At 46.1% G+C, this 23,984-nt stretch overlaps 2 protein-coding genes across 2 annotated transcripts in view; one reads left to right on the top strand and one right to left on the bottom strand.

The window, feature by feature from the left end:
- LOC310684163 (IgGFc-binding protein-like) overlaps window positions 1-9,551 on the top strand; it is a 115,402-nt gene extending 105,851 nt beyond the window's left edge. Inside the window, exons 18-21 of the mRNA XM_083454665.1 lie at window positions 4,465-4,845; window positions 6,213-6,499; window positions 8,377-8,412; window positions 9,043-9,551. Of these exons, the coding sequence (XP_083310791.1) occupies window positions 4,465-4,845; window positions 6,213-6,499; window positions 8,377-8,383 (675 nt within the window). The 3' untranslated portion in view covers window positions 8,384-8,412; window positions 9,043-9,551. The remainder of the gene's footprint in view (window positions 1-4,464; window positions 4,846-6,212; window positions 6,500-8,376; window positions 8,413-9,042) is intronic.
- An 845-nt stretch (window positions 9,552-10,396) lies between these two features.
- The window catches only part of LOC310683543 (IgGFc-binding protein-like), a gene marked incomplete at its 5' end in the record, with an annotated part of 37,204 nt that continues 23,616 nt past the window's right edge, over window positions 10,397-23,984 (bottom strand). Inside the window, 9 exons of the mRNA XM_083453475.1 lie at window positions 10,397-10,602; window positions 12,098-12,384; window positions 12,530-12,910; window positions 13,742-13,941; window positions 14,827-15,397; window positions 16,948-17,540; window positions 18,387-18,951; window positions 19,986-20,581; window positions 23,361-23,934. Of these exons, the coding sequence (XP_083309601.1) occupies window positions 10,593-10,602; window positions 12,098-12,384; window positions 12,530-12,910; window positions 13,742-13,941; window positions 14,827-15,397; window positions 16,948-17,540; window positions 18,387-18,951; window positions 19,986-20,581; window positions 23,361-23,934 (3,777 nt within the window). The 3' untranslated portion in view covers window positions 10,397-10,592. The remainder of the gene's footprint in view (window positions 10,603-12,097; window positions 12,385-12,529; window positions 12,911-13,741; window positions 13,942-14,826; window positions 15,398-16,947; window positions 17,541-18,386; window positions 18,952-19,985; window positions 20,582-23,360; window positions 23,935-23,984) is intronic.

Raw genomic sequence — 23,984 nt, 5'->3', positions numbered from 1 at the left:
TGGGGTAGCTGACATGTTGCCCTCTAGAATTTGCTGCCCCCTCATCACTGACCATTGTTCATACTGGCCAGGACTCATGGGAGTCCAACATCATTTGGAGGCCACCATAAGGTGTGAAGCTCTAATTAAACATGAATGCTGGCTTCTTAATCAATTTAGGACCCAGATCTGGGCCAGCCTTAGCCCAATCCCAGACACTCCAAGTGTCCCTCTTTTCCAGAAACTGATTTAGATAAGCAGTTTCTGATTTGATCCCAGAATGTCTCACTTTTTCTTAGGATGTCCCTATTTTCATTGGATAAATGTTGGAGGGTATGGAGTATCTAACCTCCAAGCCGTCTGAAGGCAACCCTGTATAGGGAAGTTTTAAGAAATGCTTAATGTTTTATTATGGGTTTTTTTAAATATGTTGGAAGCTGCCCAGAGTGCCTGGAGCAACCCTGTAAAATGTGTGGGGTATAAATAGTAAAATTATCATTATGGAATGGGACATCCCTATTTTCATTGGAGAAACATTGGAGGGTATGCAATCCAAAATGCTGGATTAGGCCCAGGATGCATAGCCCTATTGGCTATGCATTACATTAATCATTTGTTGTTCAGTTGGGCTATGACAACAGAACACAAAATCTTCTGTTGAAAAACAGCTGTCTACTAGCTTAATAGTCTCCTCCTGGGATATTCCCATAAGCGACCCTTCGGCAGTATCATCCTTCCCTTTTCTCTTTACTGGAAATGCGTCCCAGAACAGCTTGCCTCTAATTACAGTGTACTCTGGGAAGTCCTATTGCACTATAGCTCGAAATGATACTTACACAATACAGTCCTCATGTAGGCCATTTGTTCTGTTCCAGTCACTCAGTCCTGTTATCCTTCCAGAAAACATTAGGAATCCCAATGAACACATCTCTCTTCCTGGATGAGTGTTCCCTCCCCACTATTCAAGACCACTAGAATTTCCATTAAAATAACCTTTGTTTGAAATGTAGGTTGGATGCATCCTCACTGTTAATCTGCAATGGTTTCCTTTCTTCTCTTTCCAGGCACTCCCTGTCCACGCCATTCCCACTATGAGCTCTGTGGAAGTGGCTGCCCTGCCACCTGCAACAGCCTCTCAGCTCCGGAAGTGTGTGATGCTCCATGCACAGAAGGGTGCTTTTGTGATACTGGCTTCATCCTTAGTGGAGATCAGTGTGTCCCTCCAGAAGAGTGTGGCTGCTTGTTCCAGGGCAGATACTACAAGAAGGGAGAGGAGTTTTATCCTGGTAGCTCCTGCCAGGAGAAGTGCCGCTGTCTGGACAATGGAGCCACCACATGTAGGCAGTTCTCCTGTGGAGCACATGAGGAGTGCAGGGTGGAGAATGGCATCCAAGGCTGCCACCCTGTGGGGTACGGCACAACCATAGCATCTGGTGACCCCCATTATATTTCCTTTGATGGACTAAGTTTTGATTTCCATGGCTCCTGTACTTACACCTTAGCCCAAGTCTGCAGCCAGGACCCTAACCTAGTGAAGTTCTCCGTGTTGGTGGAGAACGGCATGCTTGACTATGGACGTTCTCCTATTACAAGGACAGTTGCGATCTCTGTTCACGGACACTCTATTGTCCTTGAAAGGGGGATGAAGTGGAAAGCTATGGTATGTACTTCCTAGTGATGACCACTTGTGTTTGAATTTAAAACCAGACCTCCACCCAGCTAATATGATTTCTTGTTTGCACAGGTGGATGGAGAGCTCTACACTTTGCCAATGAATACAGTGGATGGGAAACTCTGGATCACCCAGGAGGGGAACAATATCATTGTCCATTCATCCTTTGGCCTCACAGTCCTTTATGATACCTCCTCGTTCGTCCATGTGTCTCTTCCTAGTACCTACCAGGGACATATGTGTGGACTTGGGGGCAATTTCAATGGTGACACGAGTGATGATTTCATGTTACCTAATGGACAAGTCACCCAAAGTGTGGATGAGTTTGGAGCCTCCTGGAAGGTCCCTGTGGATGGTGCCATTTGCTCTGATGGCTGTGGTGTGGAATGTCCCACCTGTGCTACAGAGCAGACAGCACCATACGAGGCCAAGAGCTCCTGTGGAATGATCCAGTCCAAGACAGGTCCATTCAAAGACTGTCACTCTTTGGTGAACCCTGCTGAGTACTTGAGGCAGTGCCTGCATGACATGTGTGTGGCCGGTGGAGCTGCAGAGACTCTCTGCCGAAGCCTTCAGGCCTATGCAGCTGCATGCCAACTGGCTGGAGTCAAGATTGGAGCATGGAGAACGAACTCCTTCTGTTGTGAGTCAGCAAATTTTAACCCTTTCCTCACACGTTCTATCCCTGAGGAATATCACTCCTCTAAAGCTGTTTTGCTCTTGTTTTGCATGAGAGAAAGGTCTCCTGTTGGCACCATTGACTGAGAACATGTCTAATGTCCAAATGGTGAGAGATAATTTGTAAATCTCAGTGAAGCTGGGTCACAAAAGTATGTGCTGCAGACCTTTGCTTGATGGTTCCAACTCTATGAAGACACATCTTATAGTGATTTGATCTCCCTTATACTGTACATCTAAGGGCACAAGTAGCTGGGGGGAAATCACATTAGGAAGATCTGAAAGACCATTACTTAATTTTCCCAAGTCCACACAGTATATTTTGTGTCTGAGGGGAGATAGGGGAGCCTAACATGGGTCTCTCTTATCAGATACATCGTGTTGCTTTACATATTTAGCTCTTGACATATTTTTAGAGTACTAGAGAGAGAAGAAGAAGAAACAACTGTTCTGGGCATAATTCTATTTGCTGAATTTCATTTCCATTCCTCCTTTCCTCCAAGAAGTTCAGCATGGCATGCATCAGTGCTCATCAGCCTTGGCTCTCAAGCTATTGTTGGACTCAACTCCCATCAGCAAAGTCAATGATCAGGAATGGTGAGTTGTAGTCCAATAACATTTGAGAACACTACATTGAAGAACACTGGCATACATCATGGGAGCCAAGTCTACAGATGTTGTTGGATTCAAACTCCCATCAGCCCTCCAAGGCAAATACAGTCAGAGAGCTACGAAGAGCTGATAGATAACACAGCTCTAGCATAGGTGAAGGATAGCTGTAGGTAACCCTTGAGTACAGATCATCTCATTCTGTACACCTTCCTTTCTTCCTTTCAGCTCTGCCTTGCCCAGCTAACAGCCATTATGAGTTGTGCACCCGATCCTGTGATTTCACATGTGCTGCCTTATCTGCTCCATCTCAGTGCACTGGAGATTGCTTTGAAGGCTGCCAGTGTGACACCGGCTACGTGTTTGATGGGGAAGATTGTGTGTCCATGGACAAGTGTGGCTGTGCTTATGATGGGCGCTACATCAAGGTTGGTGATGGTTTATGAAGCAGAAGGTTCCTCAGCAATGCAGTGATTGTGATACAGTTTAGAGGAACCTTTCGCATGTCTCTCTCTCTCTCTCTCTCTCTCTCTCTCTCTCTCTCTCACACACACACACACACACGTATATCTATGTGTCTGTCTGTCTGTCTGTCTGTCTGTCTGTCTGTCTTGCTCCAATGGCCAGATTATGGTGTATGTGCTGATGTTATGGTGGCTGTTGTATAAAAGAGGAGAGGGCCTCTTGTTTCTCAGTCTTTGCTTCCATTGCAGCAGCTGCCTATTTTGTATCAAAGTTTGATCACCATGGATTTATATAACCATCATTGGACACATGGCAGGGCCTTCTTGGTGGGAGTTCCTTGCCTGTGAAATGCCTTCCCTGGAGATGTCATCTGCCTTTTTTAAAACACAAAGCAAAAAAACCCACCATGTTTATGCTCATTTCATGGCTGAAAGATACTGTTCTCAGCAACATGGAAATAATCAGCTGCAGGGATATGTGGTTGGTTTTTAAATGTTCTTAAGTAGGGGAGCAGGTGGCACTGTGGTCTAATCCACTGAGGCTCTTGGGCTTGCTAATCAGAAGGTCAGCCGTTCGTATCCCCATGATGAGGTGAGATCCCATTGCTTTATCCCAGCTTCTGCCAACCTAGCAGTTTGAAAGCATGCCAGTGTGAGTAGATAAATAGGTGCCACTGTGGCTGGAAGGTAAATGGAGTTTCCATGCACTCTGGTTTCTGTCACGGTGTGCCAGAAGCAGTTTAGTCATGCTGGGCACATGACCCGGAAAGCTGTCTGTGGAAAAACACTGTCTCCCTCGGCCTGAAAAGCAAGATGAGAAGTTCTTAATTTTTAATAATGTTCTTCAATCTTCTTAATTTTTTAAAATGTTTCAAGTACATTTTTTTTCTTTGTTTAGAAGAGTGGGAAAGAAATTTAAAAAACAAATAAAATAATTTTGATTCCGCTTCCTATCCTTTCCTTCAACCCATCCTTCCCTCCTGGATTTACGGTATTGGTTTTGATATCTAAAAGTTGATTTTCAACAGGAAGTCTTATCATCTTTCCGGAATTTCTTTCCAGGCAGGAGAGACCATCATCTCCAATAACTGCTCAGAAAAATGCACCTGTCGTCCCTCAGGTCAGCTCACCTGTGCGGAAACCAGCTGTGCTGCAGGGGAGACCTGTGTGCTCACAGACAAGGTCCGCAGCTGTGTAAGGCAGGAAGGGCACTGCACAATCAGCCCAGGAGCCTTGTTCACCTCCTTTGATGGAGCCAAAGGGAAACTGCTCGCTAGTGGCATCTACAAGATTGCCTCCTACTGTGATGAGCAGTCACCATCCTGGTTCAAGGTGCTGGTGGATGTCAGTGAATGCAATGAAGACACTGTGCCAGCTGGGACAGCCGTCTATGTCTTCTTCCGAGAAGCGTTCATCTCAGTGACCAACTACAAGGAGACTTGGGTAAGCCACTGTCGGCTACAATAGTTCCGTGGAACCTGCAGCCCAAATGTTATGAGTGTCAGTTCACATCCAAAGGCAAAACCCACCTACTTCACTAATAATAATAATAATAATAATAATGTAAGAACTTAAGTACAGCCATCCTTTGACACCTGCAGCTCTCTGAATTTTGCAGTACAAATGCAATGTACAATGTACAAATGCAGTACAAAGAAATGTGTGCACAAATGCATGTAAAGAGTGCATAAAATGCATATAAGTTGAAAGAGCATAAAAATGCATTGTATTAGGGGAAATGGCTCTGCAAATATGTGTATATGAGGCAAATCTGCATAGAAACACATGTATATGATGAGAAATTCATACGAAAATGCTGGTGAATTTTCACAAGGACTTAAAGAGAGTTGCAAAATGATCCAAAAATGTGGAGAACTCAACTATAGACTGGAAAAATGAGAAACTGGGTGAACCCAAAATTGACGGATTCACCCATCCCTACTCTAAATATCAGTTGCTGGGAGATAAAGCATAGAAGAGCCTTGCTTCTGGGCTTCCTGGAAGCAATTAGCTGGACACTTTGTAAAGCAGGATGCTGGGTTAGGGATGGACCTATCTCTAGTTTGTAAAGGTAAAGGTAAAGGTACCCCTGCCCGTACGGGCCAGTCTTGACAGACTCTAGGGTTGTGCGCCCATCTCACTCAAAGAGGCTGAGGGCCAGTGCTGTCCGAAGACACTTCCGGGTCACGTGGCCAGCGTGACATCGCTGCTCTGGAGAGCCAGAGCCGCATACGGAAACACCGTTTACCTTCCCGCTAGTAAGCAGTCCCTATTTATCTACTTGCACCCAAGAGTGCTTTCGAACTGCTAGGTTGGCAGGCGCTGGGACCGAGCAGCGGGAGCGCACCCCGCTGCGGGGATTCGAACCGCCGACCTTTCGATTGGCAAGCCCTAGGCACTGAGGCTTTAGCCCACAACGCCACCCGCGTCCCTTATCTCTAGTTTGTACCAATCGTTTAATGAAAGGGCTGGTGCCATGCTGTTTTTAATGTAATTATTGATATGGTTTTAATAGAATTCATATAAGCATATAATTTTAATTCCATCAATGTTTTAATGATTGTATTTTCTATGTTTTTAGCAGTTCTTATTTTTATCTGTAAGTTGTCTTGAGCCAGGAAGAAAGGCAAAGTATAATAATAATAATAATAATAATAATAATAATAATTCAAAAGTTTGTTATGTATGTCCTGTTTCTGCTTTGATCTGCCCCTCTTTTTCTTCTCCTTCTGGAATTGGGAAACAAACCCCATTCACCCCCAATGACTCTCAGCATGACTCTGCCTCAGCCTGTCCTCTTTGCCTTTCAGGTCAACGGACTCTTGGTGCAACCTCCACTGAATGTCTCCAACGCCGTGTCTATCACTGAATCTCAGGACGCCACTGTCATTGACCAAAGCTCCCAGATGCAAGTTCTCTTCGGTTCCAACGGCAAAGTGACCGTGAGAGTCACGGAGAGCCTGGCAGGGAAGTTGTGTGCCCCTTGCGGGAACTTCAACAATCAAGTCTCAGATGACCTGCGGCTGCCCAGTGGTCAGATTGCAGGAGACATTGCTGAGGTTGTTGATGCCTGGAAGGCTAGGGACTTCTTAGAGTGGTGAGTAGGTCCAACTGTGGCTTTTGACTCTTTGTGATAAGGTAAAACAGCCTCCTCCCCCACCTCCGTGCCCTCTAGACGTATCAGGCTCCAACTCTCAACAGTTGCTTCCCATGGCTAGGGATGATGGGAGTTGTAGTCCAAATCGTCTGGAGGGCACGAGGTTGGGGAAGCCAGGAGTAGCTTTAGGCTACAGAACTAGCCTACACTCATAGGAACATAGGGGAAGTTGCCGTCTCTCAGGTCAGAGGGTTCATCTAGCACAGCACTGCCTACTCAGACTGGCAGCAGCTTCCCAGGTTCTCAGGCAGGGAGGTAGATTTTTAAATGCAGGTCCCAGGATTCAACCTGGGACCTTCTGCATGTGAAGAATATGCTCTACCTTGCACTTCTCTCCAGGGCCATCCGTGGTGCTACAACTAATCCAGAATGTAGCAGCTAGACTGGTGACTGGGAGTGGCTGCCGAGACCATATAACATCGGTCCTGAAAGACCTACATTGGCTCCCAGTACATTTCCGAGCACAATTCAAAGTGTTGGTGCTGACCTTTAAAGCCCTAAACGGCCTTGGCCCAGTATACATGAAGGAGGGTCTCCACTCCCATCATTCAGCCCAGACATTGAAGTCCAGCTCCCAGGGCCTTCTGGCAGTTCCCTCACTGTGAGAAGTTGAGGTTACAGGGAACCAGGCAGAGGGCCTTCTCGGTAGTGGCGCCGGCCCTGTGGAATGCCCTCCCATCAGATGTCAAGGAAATAAACAACTATCTGACTTTTAGAAGACATCTGAAGGCAGCCCTGTTCAGGGATGTTTTTAATGTCTGATGTTTTATCGCTTCATTATTATTATTATTATTATTATTATTATTATTATCATTAATTCTGTTGGGAGCCACCCAGAGTGGCTGGGGAAACCCAGCCAGATGGACGGGGTATAAATAATAATCAATCAACATCATCATCATCATCATCCCTGCATAAAGGCGGCTCTCTGCCTCCCCAACCATTGGCTTCTCTTCAAATTTTCACCCCCATATATTTCACACCAGGTCTAACTCCCCACTTCCTAACACTGCTGCCCCCCTTCCCTTTCTGAGGCCCCATCTGCACTATGCATAGCAAGCAACATCATGCCACTTTAAACAGTCATGCGTCCCTAAAAAAGGATCCTAGGAACTGTAATTTGTTAAAGATGCTGAAAGTTTTTGGGCCACCCCTTTTCCTTTCACAAAGCTACAATTTCTAGGGTTCACTGAGAAAGATCAGTTGTTATCTGGGAACTGTAGCTCTCTAAGATAAATTTGGGTCTCCTGGCAACTCTCAGCATCCTTAACCAACCACAGCTCCCAGGATTTTGAGGGGGGAGCCAAGACTGCTTAAAGTGGTATGATACTGCTGCAAATGTGTAGTACAGATGGGGTTTCGTCCTTGTTGGGTTGAACTGGGTTGCAAGCACTTCCTGCAAGTGTTAAGCAGCTACAGTGGTACCTCAGGTTAAGAACTTAATTTGTTCCAGAGGTCCGTTCTTAGCCTGAAACTGTTCTTAACCTGAGGTACCACTTTAGCTAATAGGGCTTCCCACCACACAATTTCTGTTCTCATCCTGAAGCAAAGTTCTTAACCTGAGGTACTGTTTCTGGGTTAGCGGAGTCTGTAACCTGAAGCATCTGTAACCTGAAGCGTCTGTAACCTGAGGTACCACTGTACAAGGACTTTTTATTCCCCACTCCTCAGCCCCCAACCAAAACACGCACATGCTATGCAGAGGGATACATACATTCAGTGTTAGAAGCAATGTAACAAGAAGAAACATTGGGTTGCCAGATGGCACACCTTGAGGGCCAGTCTCACAATTCTCTCTCCTCTGCTTGCTTCCACAGTTACTGACACCTGCACATGGGAAACTCCTTAGACAGGTAAGTGACTCTCCAGACTGCTGTTGTTTCTAAGGGCCCACTCCATGGTTTGTTTAGAGTAAGATAAATGAAGAGTGGAAGTCTGCACATCACACTAAGCCAAACCATCGCTTGGCTTGCAGAAGCACAGTACCAGGAGTTGGGAGGGGAGAAGCAAAGCAACCATCTTTGGGAGGGGAAGTTGCTATTTCCATTCCTTCAACTTATGAGAAGGCCAACCTTTTTTCTGATCCTAACCCCAATTTCTTTCTTTCTTTAATGTGTCCCACTAGCATCCCACTACTAGACACATCCCACTTGCCTTTGAGAGCAATGCCACGTCGTGTTGTTCCCAAAGCTTTCTGGGAAGCATAGCTGGCAGAAAACCAAATGACCAGTGCCGATTTGAGATAGCCGGCACAACTTCCAGATCATCAAAGGGACACCTTAGCCCTGCATGTCCCTTTGACAATCTCAGATGGATTGCCAGCATACCTTCCTGATGGTCAGCCTCCTCTGCATGCATTGGGTCCCCTCAATGCTAAGTGCAACTCGGCGCCTGTGTTACTGTACAACTAGAGCATCTACGAAAACAGGCTCAGCCCATGGCCTCTGCATAACACAACTCTTCTTATGCCTTTTCCTCTCTAGATATATCTAAAATCCCAATCTGGAAGCATGCACTGGATGCACAAGCACCTTAGAACAATGCTGTATTTGGTTAAAAAAAAGAAACATCCAAAAGATCCTGCACGAGTGGAGCAACCAGTTAATAAACGGAATGTGATTATCTACAATAACTGAGAATGGAGCCTTCATGTACAGAGGCAGTAGCTCTGTGTACCACATTCTGAAGACAAACTATTAGGGAGAGTAGCTCTCAGCTTCTTGTTCTGCTTGTCAGCTTTCCATGAAGATCTGCCTGGCAACTGTGGGACTCAAATGTGCTCAAGTAGATGGACCTTTGACCTGTTCTAGAAATATGAAGTCCTTTATCTTCAGCCTGTCCAAATGTTTCCGGACGTTTGATGAGAGTTCAGCATCTGATCCTTTGGTGGCTTGTGAATCGCAAGATGTTCAGAGATGAAAATGTGTAAACTTATTGCACTCTAACCAAGCGCTATAAATTCATGTCCTTATCTATAAAGACGTAAACCCTTTGACAACCTTCTGTTGTTTGTACAAACTCATTTTCTTGCACACCCAGGATGGATGCATATGCTATGAAATGCCTCTCCGGTCTGATTTAGCTTGGACCATTAAGGTGGGCCTGCTATGAAATGTCATCTGCACAATCTGAGATGATTAGAAGCAGGAAAATATGGATGAGTCTATTTACAGTTCATGGGTCTCCAACTAAGTTATACTTGGAGTAGACCCATTGAAATTAATGGCCATAGCTTAGTCATGTGTGAGCATTTAAGGGTCTACTCTGAGTTGGACTAGCATTGTCTTCTGTTTATTCATGAGTCAATCCCATCCATCACATTCCCACAGAAATGTGTGATTTTTCAAAAAAATTAAAAAGTGTGTGAACATTTGTAGCTATATATAAATATGTCTTTTACAACGAAATACAGATGTTTTCCCTCAATGCATGCATTTCCAAATGCATTTGACCTTAAAATAAATGTGCTTACATATTTTAGCAAGTTTTGGAGCCAAAAAAAGCATATTGGAAAATTCAGAAAAGTGTAAAAGTTCATTCCAATCAAGTTTCCCCCACGTGTTAGCCAAAGACATGTAGAAGGTCATTTTCATGCCATCATTACACACATGATCTGCTCCAATCAGCTGTTATTATTACTGGGCTGTGTGATGTAAGAAGCACTGGCTGGAAGGGAATCTAAAGGAAATGCTGTTTCCCTGAGGTCGTCTTAAAGGATCTGGTAAACCACTGAGTCTACTGCACCTATCAATCATCTCTCCCCCAATCATCTCTCCCCCATCAGCCCAGCCTCCCAATTGAGAATCTACAAAGGCTTGTTACATATGGTCAGAATTATTTTTCTAGAGACAAATCTGCAGATATCTTTATTGACATTCACCATGCACTTTTATTTCGTAACATCCTTCATGTCTTTTTGCAGCTTACTCAGGCTTGACATGTAGCCATGCTCCAAAGCAACATTGTAAAAAGCAGCTGCAGGCAACTATCACTGGTGCAGCAGGCAGGTGCCAGTCTTGATGGTCACTTCCAACTATTGCTCACTGCAACAGAGAGACAAAAAAAAATTAGGCTGTAGTCCTTTAACCACTTACCCGAAATTAAGCCCCATTGAGACTTGCGTCTGAGCAGACATGACTAGGATTGTACTATTAGCTGGTCTTTGTGATCCAAAAATCAGAGGTACTCAGCAGGCAATACAGAAGGACCATGGTTTAGTGGATGAGTTTGGAAACTGCGGATCTTCAGTTGTTACGGGACATCAGCTTCCATTATCCTTGGCCATTAGCCATGCTGTTTGGGGCTGATGGGAGTTGGAGTTCAATAACATTTGGATAGTCATCTATTCCCCACCCATGGCTTAGTGACAGAGCACTAGCTTTGCATACAAGAAGGTCTCAGGTTCAATCCTTGGCAACCTCAGTTATAAGGATCAGATAGCAGGTGGTATGAAAGACCTTTGTCTAGACATTTTTTTAAATTAAAAAAAGGTTGAATTTTTATTTATTTTCTGACTAGGGCAATGCTACTGGGGAGGATGGGGAGCTCTTTATTCCTAAACTGTTTAATCCAAATCTAAATCACTACGCCTGCCCCACACTGCAGACATCATGAAAGCACCTATATATTTTTCACCACAGGCCTAAAAGCAGCATAGATGATTGCCCCAACTAGGAATAGGAATAGCAGCATAGGTGATTGCCCCAACTAGGAAATAAATGGGTGTGTCAAAAAAACCAGAGGCTTTTTTAAAGTAAAAAAAAGCAAATTTAAAAAATGGTGGGAGACCCATTTGTAGATCTCCCATGTCATACGTGGTTTAGCCTTTAGTAGCCAAGATCTGACAGTCAAGTCTAAAACCAGGAACACACCTGGGTGAATGTTTCCAGGTGCAGTTAAGCTCACATGGCAGTGCCTGGAAAACTGCAGGTTGAGAGAGCATTTTTGTTCTAGTTTTAGCCATTTCAAACATAATTTGGCTAGTCATTGTTGGCTATTCCAAGGAGTGGGTCAGCCAAAGACAGTGTTTGGAACCTGCCTCTCAAGCTCCCAAGGCAGCCCTTCTCCAACCTCTAGAGATGGTTGGACTACAACTTTCAAATTCTCTGACTATTGGCGATGCTAGCTAGGGCTGATGGGAGTTGTAGTTTAAAATGTCTGGGACGCACCAGGTTAGGGAAGGCTGTCCTAAGCGCAAGCCTACTCCATGCATTAAAGGCACTTTGAGTTCTATTCAGCCATCATTAATTAGCCAATTACCCAGTGCGAGTCCCACTTCCAGAAATCTAACAAAGAGTACTGAGCTCCCTCACAAAATTACCATTCCCAAGGATGATTTGGGACAAGAAGACATGGCATTTAAACTGGATGTTAATATTAGTTTTCATGGTTACTGTTGTGCCCGAAAAGGGGGTTAGGGGTTGGAAGGAAAGAGCTGTGCCTTCAAAATTCTTTCTCAATTAGATGACAGGTCTGCCATTTCCAAGCAAATGTCTAGGTTAGGAAACAGAGCACTGGAACAACTGTGAAGTGACTCACCAGCCAATAAAGTCTCTGGCTTTCCAAGAATCAATAACCTCAGCGATGTTCATCACAACCTTCCCATTGGGTAGTATCAGGTCATCAGAGCTGTCACCATTGAAGTTTCCGCAGGATGCACAAAGCTTGCCTGCCAGGCTGTCTTTGACCTTCACTGTCACTTCCCCTCTGAGTCCATAGAGAACCTGAAGACCAGCCCCATGGCTGATTGCAACCACATCCTGGGAGAAGCTCACAGACACAACTTCAGAGACAGTCACTGGGAGTTTCACTGGCTGTCCATTCACCTGGAGCACACAGAGGAAGAGAACATGGCACATATCAAGGTCATTTAGCTCATGAGTCTTTGAGTTGGGAGTCAGAACTCCAAACCGGATTGTGGGCAGAGGCACCAACCCACATGACCAGAAGGATGAAGTCAGGGCTTCTTACCCAAGCCTCCTTGTTCTTGTTGATGGCAATGAAGGCATCTCGGAAAAAGACATAGACTGCAGCCCCAGCCATCACCTCCCCATCACTGCACTCCTTGACATCCACCACCACTCGGAACCAGGCATGGGCATGGATGTCGCAGAGAGAAGCCACTTCATAGGCACCGCTGTAGAGTATTTCCCCCGAGGCACCATCAAAGGTGGTGAGCTGGGCTCCTGAGGTGAGGGTACACTGGCCTTCCTGCTTCACACAGGCCCGCACGCCGTTCCTGAGGGCACATGCCTCTCCTTTCTTGCAGGTGAATTCTTCACAGGTGAGCCGGCCTGAGGCATGGCAGGTGCATTTTTCAGAGCAATCCTTGGAGACGATGCTTTCTTCAGCCTACAGGGGAATCCCCAGACATGCAAGTTGATTATTTGCACTGGTCTGATCAATAGCAGCTTTTGAACTGTTAGGAAAAGATAAGGTAGAGCTGGGCTGATATTTTTGGCCTAGCTCTATTTGGTAATGGCTCAAAGTGAAAAGAACCAAAATGGCCACCATGCTGTCAAGATAAAAATTGGGAAGACAGTGTCTGGGAAGATGGCATCCCAGATTTGGGCTTCAAAGTTTTGGAGGGTATCCCTTTGGTCCACTTGTCTAAAAACAAGCAAAGGTAAGCCAACCCTCTGACATGCCCTGATATTTCTTCCTCTCCCTCCAAAACAGATGAAAATCCTCCTTCCCTGAATATTTTCACAGGGGGAAATGGTTTTGCGAAAGTTGGATAAGAGAGAGAGATTTTCTGAACAGCTCTAGCTTTTGTCATGTAGATTCTAAACAGTTAAAATCATTACTAGGATTGGAATATCACTTGTAGTTCAATGGTGAGTTTTTGGATACAATGGAGAGATAAACTTTTTGATTATTATAAAAGATGCAGGAGGAAATGATTAACGAGAGGACCCAGAAAGGGGAAGAGGGGAGGCCAAGAGATTCCTTGGAATCTTGTTTTCATGTTGGACACAGGGCCATCTTAACCATAGATGCCAGGGGTGCGGGGCACCCGGGCGCCAGGCTCTCAGGGGCACCAGGCCAAGAGTCCGGGGCCCGAGAGTTGGAGTCCGGGGAAGAGCCAGCCCATTGGAGACATCTGACTGTAAAGTTTTAATCTGAAAAACCAAATAAATAAATTTATTAAATAAAAAGGAAAGAGGAATATATTGGACACACCTTGATGTAGTATCCATCATGCACACATCCACACCTTTCCATTGGCACGCAGGTTTCCCCATCAGACACGAAGCCAGCAATGCACTGGCAGCCTTCAAAGCATTTCTTGGTACACAGTGTGGGAGCAGAAAGGCCTGCACATGTAAGGTCACAAGACCTGGTGCACAGCTCATATTGGCTGTTGGCAGGGCAAGCAAGGGCTGGAGAGAGAAGGGAAACACAGTGATACGATTGCCAAGTGATATGATTGCCAAGAGTTTCAAGTTAAGAACCTCCGGAATGAATTGCGTTTGTACAGTGGTACCTCTAGTTACGAACTTAATTCGTTCCGGAGGTCCGTTCTTAACCTGAACTGTTCTTAACTAGAAGCGTGCTTTCGCTAATGGGGCCTCTTGCTGCCACTGCGCAGCTGGCACACGATTTCCATTCTCATCCTGGGGCAAAGTTCTCAACTTGAGGTAACTCTTCTAGGTTAGCAGAGTTTGTAACCTGAGGCATTTGTAACTCGAGGTACCACTGTAGTACTGTGCATTTAAAGATGCTTTTTTCACCAACATATGCATTTATTCAGTTTTAAATGCATGCCCAACCACAGTATGTGTATTTTTGTCCGCATTACTTGGCTGGAGAACTGCATAGCAAAATTCAGAGGAGAGCAAAGTTTGTTTCAGTTTGTGCACTGTTAATGGAAAGTCTGAAGTAGTTAGGTTTGCCTTTAAATGCAAACTGAATTGAATGTCTCCTCCACTAGAGAGAGACAGGGCAGGAAACAAGCCTAAGGGCAGTGTGTGGGGCTGGAGGGTTAAATAAAGTGATTAGCCCAATGCTGTTCAATGAGTTTTGTTTGTTTGTTTTGCTGAATTAGGATATGAGCCTGCGCCTCTCCAGCCCTAGTTCTATGCTCTAACCACTGCACCGCACTGCCTGTCAGGAAGGAGGGAGGTGGAAAACCCAGAGAGCGTGAACAGAGAGGGGACCTGCATTTGGGTCCAGAACTGCAGAAAAAGCTGAGGAACCATAAAACGCTGCAGGCTTGTAGTATATACTGACCACCAACGGAGAAGAAGATCCACATATAAACTTACGGCAGAAGGAGGCTGTCCTCCACGCCTTGATGTTTGCTCCAGCTGCTTGGCACACAGCAACGTAGGCCTGGAGGCTCTGGCAGAGGATGTCCTTTGCCCCATGGGCAGCACACATGCCATGGAGGCAACGGTTATAGTACTCAGTCGGCTTTACCAAGGAGTGGCATTCGCTGAAGGGGCCTGACGTGGCTTGGATCAGCCCACAAGAGCTCTCGACTTGGTACGCCTTTGTCTCTGCAGCACCGCACAAGGGACATTTCTTCCCGCAGCCATCTGAGCAGCCGGCATTATTGAGCTCTACTTTCCAGGATGCCCCAAACTCTGTCACGTTCCCAGTGCTCTTATCATCGGGCAGTTGGAATTCGTCGCTCCTGTCACTGTTGAAGTTGCCACAAAGGCCACACATCTGACCTTGGTACACGCTGGGAACAGATACCAGAACGTAGCGGGAGGAATCAAAGAGGACCTTTAGGCCAAAATCTGTCTGCAGGACAATATTCTTCCCCTCCTGATTTACCCAAACGTCTCTCCTGCCTATCACCAGCGGCAGGGCGTGCATCTCTCCATCCACCTATGCAGATCAGACAGAAGAGAAAAGAAAAGAAAAGTACATGGGCCGTTGTATTAGAATGAAGACAGACAATGGTGCAAGTTCATGTGTGTCTAGGATACAGCACGGAGGGAAGCACAAGCGAGTCAGTCGAAGTATGGGAACTTCCTGCCCCTTGTACAAATTGGAACATCTAATAAGGAGATGCATGAGCAGTAGCTACCACTTTGTACATCGCAGCTTGTCGTTTTGTAAATGTGTAATTGTTTTTAAATTGCTGGTTCTATTTATACCTTGATAAATTTGATATCGACATTAGATTTCATTTGATTTTGTCTCAATGAATGCTTTGCATTGTTTGATGTAGACTGCTCTGATAACTGAGCAGTACACAAATCATGTTAAATAAATCAACAGCTTAGCCAAACAGCTTAAAAATGGAATTTTTAAAACATGCATTTTTTAAAATGTACATCTGTTTTCAAATTGCTGATTTTATTTATAGGTTGACACATTTTATGCCCATTTGTCTCTAATGTTTGATTTGAATCGGTATTTTATATTGCGTTACGTAAGCCGCTTAGAAGTTTTAGTTGATTAAGTGGTATATTGTTAAATAAATAAATAAAATACACCACAAATACAGAAATGGGAAGCCTGATTCACTCACACTTCCTCTTATCCTGCTGTAACCTGCAATGCTGGATGGAGAAATAGTTAAGAACCATACGCTGAACTTTCACATTGGTGACAGGACCAGCATCAGCACTCTGAGATATCGGGCAGATGTTGGGGTCATGAGATCTACTGGTGCATGCCTTGGGACACCTTTTTAAAGCATTCCTGTGCACCAGTCAGTGCTGAGCAGTTGCGTGTGTGAACTGCCATCTTAGCGTCACTTCGAAGCATTGTGGGAAATCTAAATGGCAGCTAAAACCAGACACCAGATGGTGCTTGGGATGTTACTGTCTGTTGCTTCTCCTTCCTATAGGGGAGGGGACCAACCAGAAGGAACTTTGTTCAAGGCCCCCTTCAAACCTGGAGACAGCCCAGCCTGGTGGATATTCCATACAAGTTCTCCATATTAGTTCAGTGGCAGAGCATCTACTTTGCATGCAAAAGGTCCCAGGTTCAATCTCGAGGTAGGACTGAGACCTGCCGGCCATCAGTGTAGACCAGGCATAGGCAAACTTGGACCTCCAGATGTTTTGAGACTACAGTTCCCATCATGCCTGACCACTAGGGGTCCTGTTAGCTAGGGATGATGGGAGTTGTAGTCCCAAAACATCTGGAGGACCAAGTTTGCCTATGCCTGGTGTAGACAATAATGAACTAAATAGACCAATGGTCTGACTCAGTGTAAAACAGCTCCCTATGTCCACTATTTCTTGGACTTGGCTACAGACCTTTCAGACCTGGGAGAAATTAATGATAGAAGATTAGCAGTGGCCAGTGGAAAGGTAACAGCGCCGCAAGGAAGTGGGAGACTTTCACCTAGTGTCTCTATGTGATGTTCATATGTGGACAGGAAGGAGACAACTTCTAGCAGATGAACAGAACAAGATACCTACCAGAACCTTCCAGGTCATTCCTTTCACAAGACTGATGGCGTAACCATGCACAGTGACAACAACCGTCTTTGGCACAACTTCACTGTCGCCTGACTCCTCGTTCTCCACCACCACTGAAAAGTGTGCAAGCTCTGGATTCTTGCTGCAAACTTTGGCCAAGGTGTAGGTGCAGGAGCCGAAGAAGTTGAAGGTCTGTCCATCAAAGGTAAGGTACTGGGTTCCTCCAGCCATGCTGCATTTGCCGCAGCTGATGGAGTGGCAACCTTGGATGCCGTTCTCCACCCTGCACTCCTCTTGGGCCCCACAGGAGACCTTCTGACACTCCACAGCTCCGTTGTCTCCGCAGCGGCATCTTTCGTGGCAGGAGGCGCTGGGGACAAAACTGTCTCCCTTCTTGTAGTACCTGCCTTGGTACACACAGCCACAGTCCCCGACAGGGACACACTGGTCTCCGCTCAGGACAAACCCAGCATCGCAATAGCATCCCTCTTTGCAGGACATTTGACACCCATCTGGAGCCGAGAGGCCATGGCAGGTGACAGGGCAGCCATTGCCACAGAGATCATAGCGGGAGTTACGGGGGCAGGAAGGACCTGGAAGGAAACATCAGAGACCATGAATAGCTGAGGAGGAAAAGATGGGGTGGGGGATATCAATGCTAGGTGTTATCTTAACCAGGTGGAATCAGCCAGGACTTTCTGTTCTGTCATGCACACACACAAAATCATCTGAATTAGTTTAATTTTAATAATCCCCTTCCCAACTTTGCCAGCCTGATTTTAGGCTAAAATATATGTGCAGTGTATTATTCCTGCATTGCAGGGGCTTGGAATAGATGAACCTTGGGGTTCCTTCACAGAATTCTATGATTCTATGTTCGCCCCATCTATTACTGACCCCTTGTGTTGTTGGGAACCATGGTTTGGCTGGTTGTTTCACCCACAAATTTAAGTTTAGTAAATGTATAAACTGCATTTTTAGAAAACGTTCTTTAGAATAATGTAAATAACCCATCTAAAGGCTATTTCAGAATAATAGGTGCTCTCGAACTAAGTCATACTCAGAATAAACTCAATAATATCAATGGGTTGTACCCAATGCCAGTTCTACTTTGAATAAACCCAAACCTGACTAAGTCAGATCCATTATTTACAATGGATTTACTCTGAGTATGTTAGATACAACCCACTCAACTAGTTATATAAGCCCATCAATTCTAATGGGTCTACTCTGAATATGACAAGCCCATTGATTTCAATGGGTCTACTCCAAGCACAATTCCCCATTAAATACAACCACACTCCATGATAGTCTAAAAAGTTAGCTTGAGAACAATCAAAGCACCACAGCGCAAACTCTGCATGCTAGCAGCAATTTTAAAAATCACTGTAGCCCAATTTAGACAAGTGCTACCCTGTTGAAGCAGATCCAATACTTACTGCAGAAGGAGGCTGATCGCCATTGACCGATCTGGATGCCTTGAGCTTGGCAGGCTGTCACGTAAGCACTGATGGCACTGCAGAGAGTCTCGTGGTGGCCTTTGTATCGGCAGACATCAACAACACAATCCTCGAAGTAGGCTGTTGCATCTATAGCTTTGTGGCACTGCTTGAATGGCCCGTCCTTTCTGATGAGGATCCCGCAGTACCGGTCCTCCTTGTAGGTTTGTTTCTGTGCTTCTTCACACACAGGGCAGTTGCTGGTGCATCCATTCCCACAACCAGGGATCTCGCCTATCTTCCAGCTCTCTGCAAACTGGTTGACATTGGCAGCTGGGCTTCCGCCCTTCATAATCAGATCATCACTGGAGTCCTGGTTGTCATTGCCACAGAGGCCACAAAGCGCGTTGCGGTAACTCTTGGGAACAGTGACGTGGACCAATCTGTTCCAGCCGAAGGTCAGAGTCAGATCAAAGTTGGTTATTACAAGGACATGGGCTCCGCTGATGTAGGCCTTCACCTTATCTTCATGGTAGAAGGGCAAATCCACAAATACTCCATCCACCTAGAGGAGACAGAGAAAATGTTGTCAAGGTGCCAAAACATAGCTTGCCAACCCAAAGAAGGCAATAGAGGAGGGTGGATTAAGAACTTGACCAAAAGATCTATTGCTGGGAAGGAGGAACCTATGGCACTTCAGATGTTGTTGAGCTTCACTTCTCACTACCACAACCATTGCTTATGTTGACTGGAGAATAATTGTGTGGAGTTGTGAGGGTTGTTAAGGTTTAGATACAGGAATATTGTCCACGAGGGATAGCTCAGTCAGTAGATAATGTGACTCTTAATCTCAGGGTTGTGGGTTTGAGCCCCACATTGGGTAAAAGATTCCTGCATTGCAAGATGTTTGGACTACATGATCCTTGAGGTCTCTTCCTGCTTTACAATTTTGTGCTTCTAAATGAACCAAATATGTCAGAGCCTATGCTTTGGGGGAAGGGCCTTAGTTGTTTTGTGGAACATCTGTCTTGCGTGCAGATGATCCTAGGTTCAATCCCTGCCACCTCCATGTAACTTGCAGGGTGAGTGTGAAAACTTTTCTGAAAACCTAGGCCACTCATGCCAGTCAGTATCAACAGTACTGAGCTAGATGGATCAATTGATCTGACTTAATTTGAGGCAATTTCGTTTGTTTATTGCTGCCTTTACTTTGCTACTGTAGCTGCTGCTTTAAGACCTGGATTACGTATGTAAGTAAATACTACTTTTGCTTTTTCACAAAAACAATGTCTATGTGCAGCTAGGGGGAGAAAAGGGGTAATACCAGGGAAAATCCAGTCTGCCTTAAAGCATCCTGGATCATTGTTTCGAGGAGGTTAAACCAACCTTGTCTTTGCTTCCAAGTTTAAACTGCAAAGGATAGTGCACTGCTGATCTCACACTCTCGTGAGCAGGGAAAGATAGTAGCTAAACAATATATCTTCTCCTAGTGCCTAAATCAATTCCTAAAGGAATTGCAGCCCAGTGGCATCTGGAGGGCCACAGGGTCCCCATGCCTGCACTATCCCATACCATTTCTTCTCCCTATGTCCCCAATACCTTGATTGTGTGAGGATGCTCCTGGCTGATCGTAACAGTTCTGTTGTAAATGTCCAAGGTAACCACAGAAGAGTAAGGCATCGTCTTACTGCCTTGGCTGTTCTGGATCGAGATGGTGAACGGAGTGAGAGTTGGGTCCTTGGAGCAGAGCCCAACCAGTTGATAGACACAAGTGCCCGAAAAGTCATATCTCTTCCCATCGAAGGTGGTGTAGTGATGGTCCCCAGTTGCTGTGCAAGTGGCATAGCTGATGGGGTGGCAGCCCCGGATGCCATCCACCGTCATGCACCTTTCGCTAGCCTTGCAGCTGGCTGGACTGCACACCACCATGCCCAGGCTGGGATCACACCTGCAGCGAGAGCCACAGGTTTCATCGGCCCAGAACTCCTCCTCCGGCTTGTAGTAGAGGCCATTGTGAGTGCAGCCACAGCTCTTCACGGGGACGCACTTGTCAGTGCTGAGCACGTAGCCTTGGTCACACTGGCAGGTTTCCACGCAGGGCTTATCGCACGTCGAAGGAGCAGATCGGTCAGAGCAGCTGGCTGGGCAGGCATTTCCACAGGCCTCATAGTGGCTATTCTCAGGGCATGACAAAGCTGAAAGAGGGCAAAGCAACAAAGACTTTGCAACAAAAGGAGAGATCAAGTACCAGCACTGCCACCTCATGGCCATCTACCACTGACTAATCTAGGTGTCAGAGACCAGACTGAGGATTACAGCTCTGATGAAGAATGGTGGGAACCTCCCCCTCTTGCTGCTCCTGACAGAAGCTCTCCAGGAACAGTGGAGCAGTATAGATTTAGAGAATTGGTTTGCAGAGGGACATAGTTCGGAGAACAACAGCTGGGCAGAGCTGAGTGGGGCACAGCTAGGAGAGTGGGATAACTGACTTCCCTTCGCTAGAAAGTGTCCAGCTTTTATCTCCAAGGGCAAGGAGAGCTGATAAGGTTGCTATGCAGAAGGCTCAGTGGTTGCGAGATCAGGTTGCCAGAAGGGGAAGCGATGAAGATAACTTGGGGGGGAAGTAGGAGGGAAGCTTAATTGGGAGCACCTTTACTCTGAGAATGGCTGCGTTGTTCTTTTGCTGTGACCATTAAAACAATTTTAAACTGGTAAAGGTAAAGGGACCCCTGACCATTAGGTCCAGTCATGGCCGACTTTGGGTTTGCTACGCTCATCTTGCTTTATTGGCCGAGGGAGCCGGCGTACAGCTTCCAGGTCATGTGGCCAACATGACTAAGCCGCTTCTGGCGAACCAGAGCAGCGCACCAAAACGCCGTTTACCTTCCTGCCAGAGTGGTACCTATTTATCTACTTGCACTTTGACGTGCTTTTGAACTGATAGGTTGGCAGGAGCAGGGACCGAGCAACGGGAGCTCAACCCGTCGGAGGGATTTGAACAGCCGACCTTCTGATTGGCAAGCCCTAGGCTCTGTGGTTTAGACCACAGCACCACCCACATCCCCTTAAACTGGTAAGGGACTCTAATTGCTTTCTTCTGCCGATGCACAGCCAAAGGGTGGCGGGGAGGAAGCCGTTTCTCCGAAGCCTGACACTAGGGATAGGATCACAGGAGAGAGAGGAGAAAGACCACCTCAGGGTCTATAGCAAGTCTATCCTCTCCCTACCTGCACAGGATCTGTCATCCACAATCAAGTGGGAAGGATTACATGAGACAAGGAGGCAGGCAAAGACCACCCCAGGGCCTGCTCCAGGTAGACTATCCCCTCCGCCCCCCCCACACACTTCCACAAAGCCACCTGTCATAAACTGCTCTGTTGGAAGGACTGGAGGAGAGGGAAGCAAGCAAAGGCTACCTCAGCTCTTGCTCTACCTCTTCCACTCCAGAGGGCAAGCTGTCTTCTGCAGTAGTGGATGGTATGGTGGCTGTGGTTCACGCCTGACCTCTGGTCAGTTTCATCACTGCTGTTTCCTGGGATGTTGAGGCTGGGGAGTGAAATCACCGTGGTGCAATTATATTTTAGTTTTGCACTGCACTGACCTCACCACCTCCATTCTTGCCCTCATCCTCCTAGTAAGCAGCATTGATGCAACCAACCGGAGGTCAAGGAAGTGCCACTGCCCCACCATGGCATTCACTCTAGGTCCTGTGGGAAGAATTTCAGGAGCAAGAAAAGGGAAGGTACATATGACTTCTGGCTAGACTGCCCTTTCTGCCACCCACTGTAGGGCCATCTGCCAGCCACTATCCTTTGGAAAGGATCCTGGTGACTTTTTAATATGTTGATATTGTTTGCGTTTCTGAATATATACCTTTTTAAAGTTAATGTTGCCTGTAAGCCATCTTAGAAGGATTTGCCTTTAGAAAGGCAGTATATGAATGATTGTAATTAATCACATTGTAATTAACACATATAAGTTACATCATGGGGCAAGCAGTGATGCTCCAGAGATTCAATTTCTGCGACTTCTTTGGAAACTGACCTGGTCCACTCCTGCCATAACTACATGCAGAGCAGAACAAAACGACCCTTCAGATTTCAATCTTCAAATTTTGAGTTAGTTTTCGGCTCAAAAAAATTAACATAATTTGTTTTAAAATACAGATATATTAGAATACAATTAGAATGCATATGTTGAGAATATATGCATTTCAATATGTATTTTGTAATGAAACATATGTTTAAAAATGTATTTCAATATGAAATTTGTACAGCCCCTACCTCTCACTCGAGGAAACTGTGAGTCGCATGAGACAAAGCATGAGCAGAGATTCAGTATACCTGAAGGAGCATCTCCACCCCATCGTTCTGCCTGGACACTGAGGTCCAGAGCCAAAGGCCTTCTGGCGGTTCCCTCGCTGCGAGAAGCCAAGTTACAGGGAACCAGGCAGAGGGCCTTCTCAGTAGAGGCACCTGCCCTGTGGAACGTCCTCCCACCAGATGTCAAAGAGAAAAACAACTACCAGACTTTTAGAAGACATCTGAAGGCAGCCCTGTTCAGGGAAGCTTTTAATGTTTAATAGACTATTGTATTTTAATAGTCTGTTGGAACCCACCCAGAGTGGCTGGGGAAACCCAGCCAGATGGGTGGGGTATAAATAATAATAATATATTATTATTATTATTATTATTATTATTATTATTATTATTATTATTATTCAGACTTAGCACTAAACCAAACCATGGCTGAGCCTTGGGTAGCATGGCAGCAGCTGCAGGGCTGTGCGGGGAACATAGCAGCCATGATCCCCCCCCCCCCAACACACACTCTGCAAGCCTGCACTTTTGTTCTTTCATGCTTAGCCATGGTTTAGCTTTGCAAACCGGACCAATGAAACTTTGTTGGGGATCAGCATTTGAGGACTGGGAGCACAATGCAGGGGAGCTGCTTCCCTCCCTGACTCATCCTCACCACAGCCGCTCCGTGCTCTCCATTCGTGGATGACCACGCCTTCCTTGCGACAGTCAGTAGCATAAGCTTCCAGAGCTTTGCACAGGATGTTTTTGGCCCCGTGGTTGAGGCAGACGTCATAGAGGCAGTTGTCAAAGAAGTTGTTGGGGCTCAACTTGTCATGGCATTCGCGGAAGGGTCCCTCTCCCAGCTGGGTGAGAAGCCCGCAGAACTCCTCGCTTCCAAAGAGCTGCCGTTGGCTCTCTTCACATGTTGGGCAGTTCCCATCGCAGACGTCCCAGCAGAAAGGGTCGCGGTCGTTCACCTTCCAGCTCTTAGCCCACTCCACCTCAGAAGCAGGCTTGTGGCCTGCGGGCGTCACCATCTCATCATCTGGGTTTTGGTTGAAATTCCCGCAGAGGCCGCAGATGGTGCCGTAGTAGCTGCTGGGCAAAGTGACCTCCAGGATCATGCTCCAGTCGAAAGTCACCACCAGGCCAAAGTTGGTTTGCAGCACAGCGTTTAAGCCACTCTGGAAGAGCCACAGCTTCCCGTCTTCCAAAGTTACAGGCAGGCTTGTGATTATACCATTCAACTGTTGCAGGGGAGAGAAAGTCGTCAGTACACTAGTTTCTCAAATAGCGC

Source organism: Podarcis tiliguerta (assembly GCF_965153285.1).
Source record: "Podarcis tiliguerta genome assembly, chromosome: 8".
NCBI lineage: Eukaryota > Metazoa > Chordata > Lepidosauria > Squamata > Lacertidae > Podarcis > Podarcis tiliguerta.
Note: the sequence above shows the minus strand (reverse complement) of the source record. Positions and strands in the feature narration are given on the sequence as shown.